Raw genomic sequence first — 1,388 nt, forward strand, 5'->3', positions numbered from 1 at the left:
TACAGAGTGTGGAAGTTGAAGGTAAATCCACATCCTGCTCCATCTGCAATGTATTAATGCCATGTTTTGCTAAAACTAGTATCTAAAGTATTTCCTTTTCTTCTGGCAGTGCATCTACTTTCTCCTGAAATCTGGTGATGTAGATGAGTCATTTAGTATGGCTGGTGGAAACAAATACTGAAGACAGTGCCTAGATTATAGTAAGCAACTGTATGCACATATTTTAAATGAATAAAATTCCTTTTTCAAAGAAATTTGCGGCACAGACCTCATGCGTCCAGGCAGGAGATGGCTGTGACCCGGGCCTCTGCTCCCCAATGGGTGTGGCAGCCCAGAGCCATGGCTCTCGTGAGTTGTTTATGTGGCGCTTGAGGCTACAAGTCCAAGTATCTTCAGCTCAAGAAGCAGTTAGAAGAAGAGATCCCCCTCCCCCCCACCACGCGGTGGCTCACACCTGTAATCCTAGCACTTTGGAAGGCCAAGGCGGGCAGATCACGAGGTCAGGAGTTCGAGACGATTCTGGCCAACATAGTGAAACCCCGTCTCTACTAAAAATACAAAAAAATCAGCCGGGCATGGTGGCGGGCGCCTGTAGTCCCAGCTACTTGGGAGCCTGAGGCAGGAGAATCGCTTGAACCTAGGAGGCGGAGCTTGCAGTGAGCCAAGATTGCACCACTGCACTCCAGCCTGGGCAACAGAACTAGACTCTGTCTCAAAGGAAGAAAAAAAAAAGAAAAAAAGAAAGAAGAAGATGAGGTCCTCTGGGCTTTGGATATCTGCAGTGAGAGAACTCCCCAGGCCACTGGGTTCTTTGAAGTAATGGTAGCCGGGAAGTTGATTCACTCTAAGAAGCAAGATGATGGCTACGTGGACACAGAAAACAAGTTTCTGAAGCTGGTGGCCGCCATCAAAGCCACCTTGACTCAGGGCTAATGTGCCCTGAAGGCAGAGTCCAAGGACCTTGACCTGGCTCCTCTCAGCAGACACTTCATGACAGGAAGGACTGAAATGTCTCGAGGACGCCTGGTCTCCCCCTGTTCTTGCAGCTGCTGTTGGGGGCAGAGGTTGATGCCCCTGGTCTTTGCCTCTGTGTGGGAGAGTCTGTTAGTATGTGTCTTCCCCAGAATCCACACCGCCCTACCCTTGTTCCCTGATTTCATCAGATCTCTGTGCATACCCCATGTTTCCCCGGTTGTCTACCAGAGTTTGTGGGATGTCCCACCTCAGGCTTCCTTCTCAAAAGGAAGCCAAAAGAGGCGTCAGGATAGGTGAGTCTCTGATTGCGGCAACGTTTGCAACTGTTCACGATTCAATAAATATTGGACGAATTTAACCGAAAAAAAAGAAGAAGAAATTTGCCCTGCTGTCTGGAGAAAAATAAGTTTACT

At 48.6% G+C, this 1,388-nt stretch overlaps 1 protein-coding gene across 1 annotated transcript; it reads left to right on the forward strand.

Moving 5' to 3' along the window:
- Nucleotides 1-339: 339 nt before the first annotated feature.
- LOC112429030 (selenoprotein W) lies at nucleotides 340-933 on the forward strand. Its single transcript, XM_024797071.2, has 2 exons — nucleotides 340-425; nucleotides 762-933. The coding sequence occupies exons 1-2, from the start codon at nucleotides 340-342 to the stop codon at nucleotides 931-933; spliced, it is 258 nt and encodes an 85-aa protein (XP_024652839.1).
- The last annotated feature ends 455 nt before the right edge of the window (nucleotides 934-1,388 follow it).

The sequence above is a fragment of the Macaca nemestrina genome, chromosome 1 (genome assembly GCF_043159975.1).
Source record: "Macaca nemestrina isolate mMacNem1 chromosome 1, mMacNem.hap1, whole genome shotgun sequence".
NCBI classification, from domain to species: Eukaryota; Metazoa; Chordata; class Mammalia; order Primates; family Cercopithecidae; genus Macaca; species Macaca nemestrina.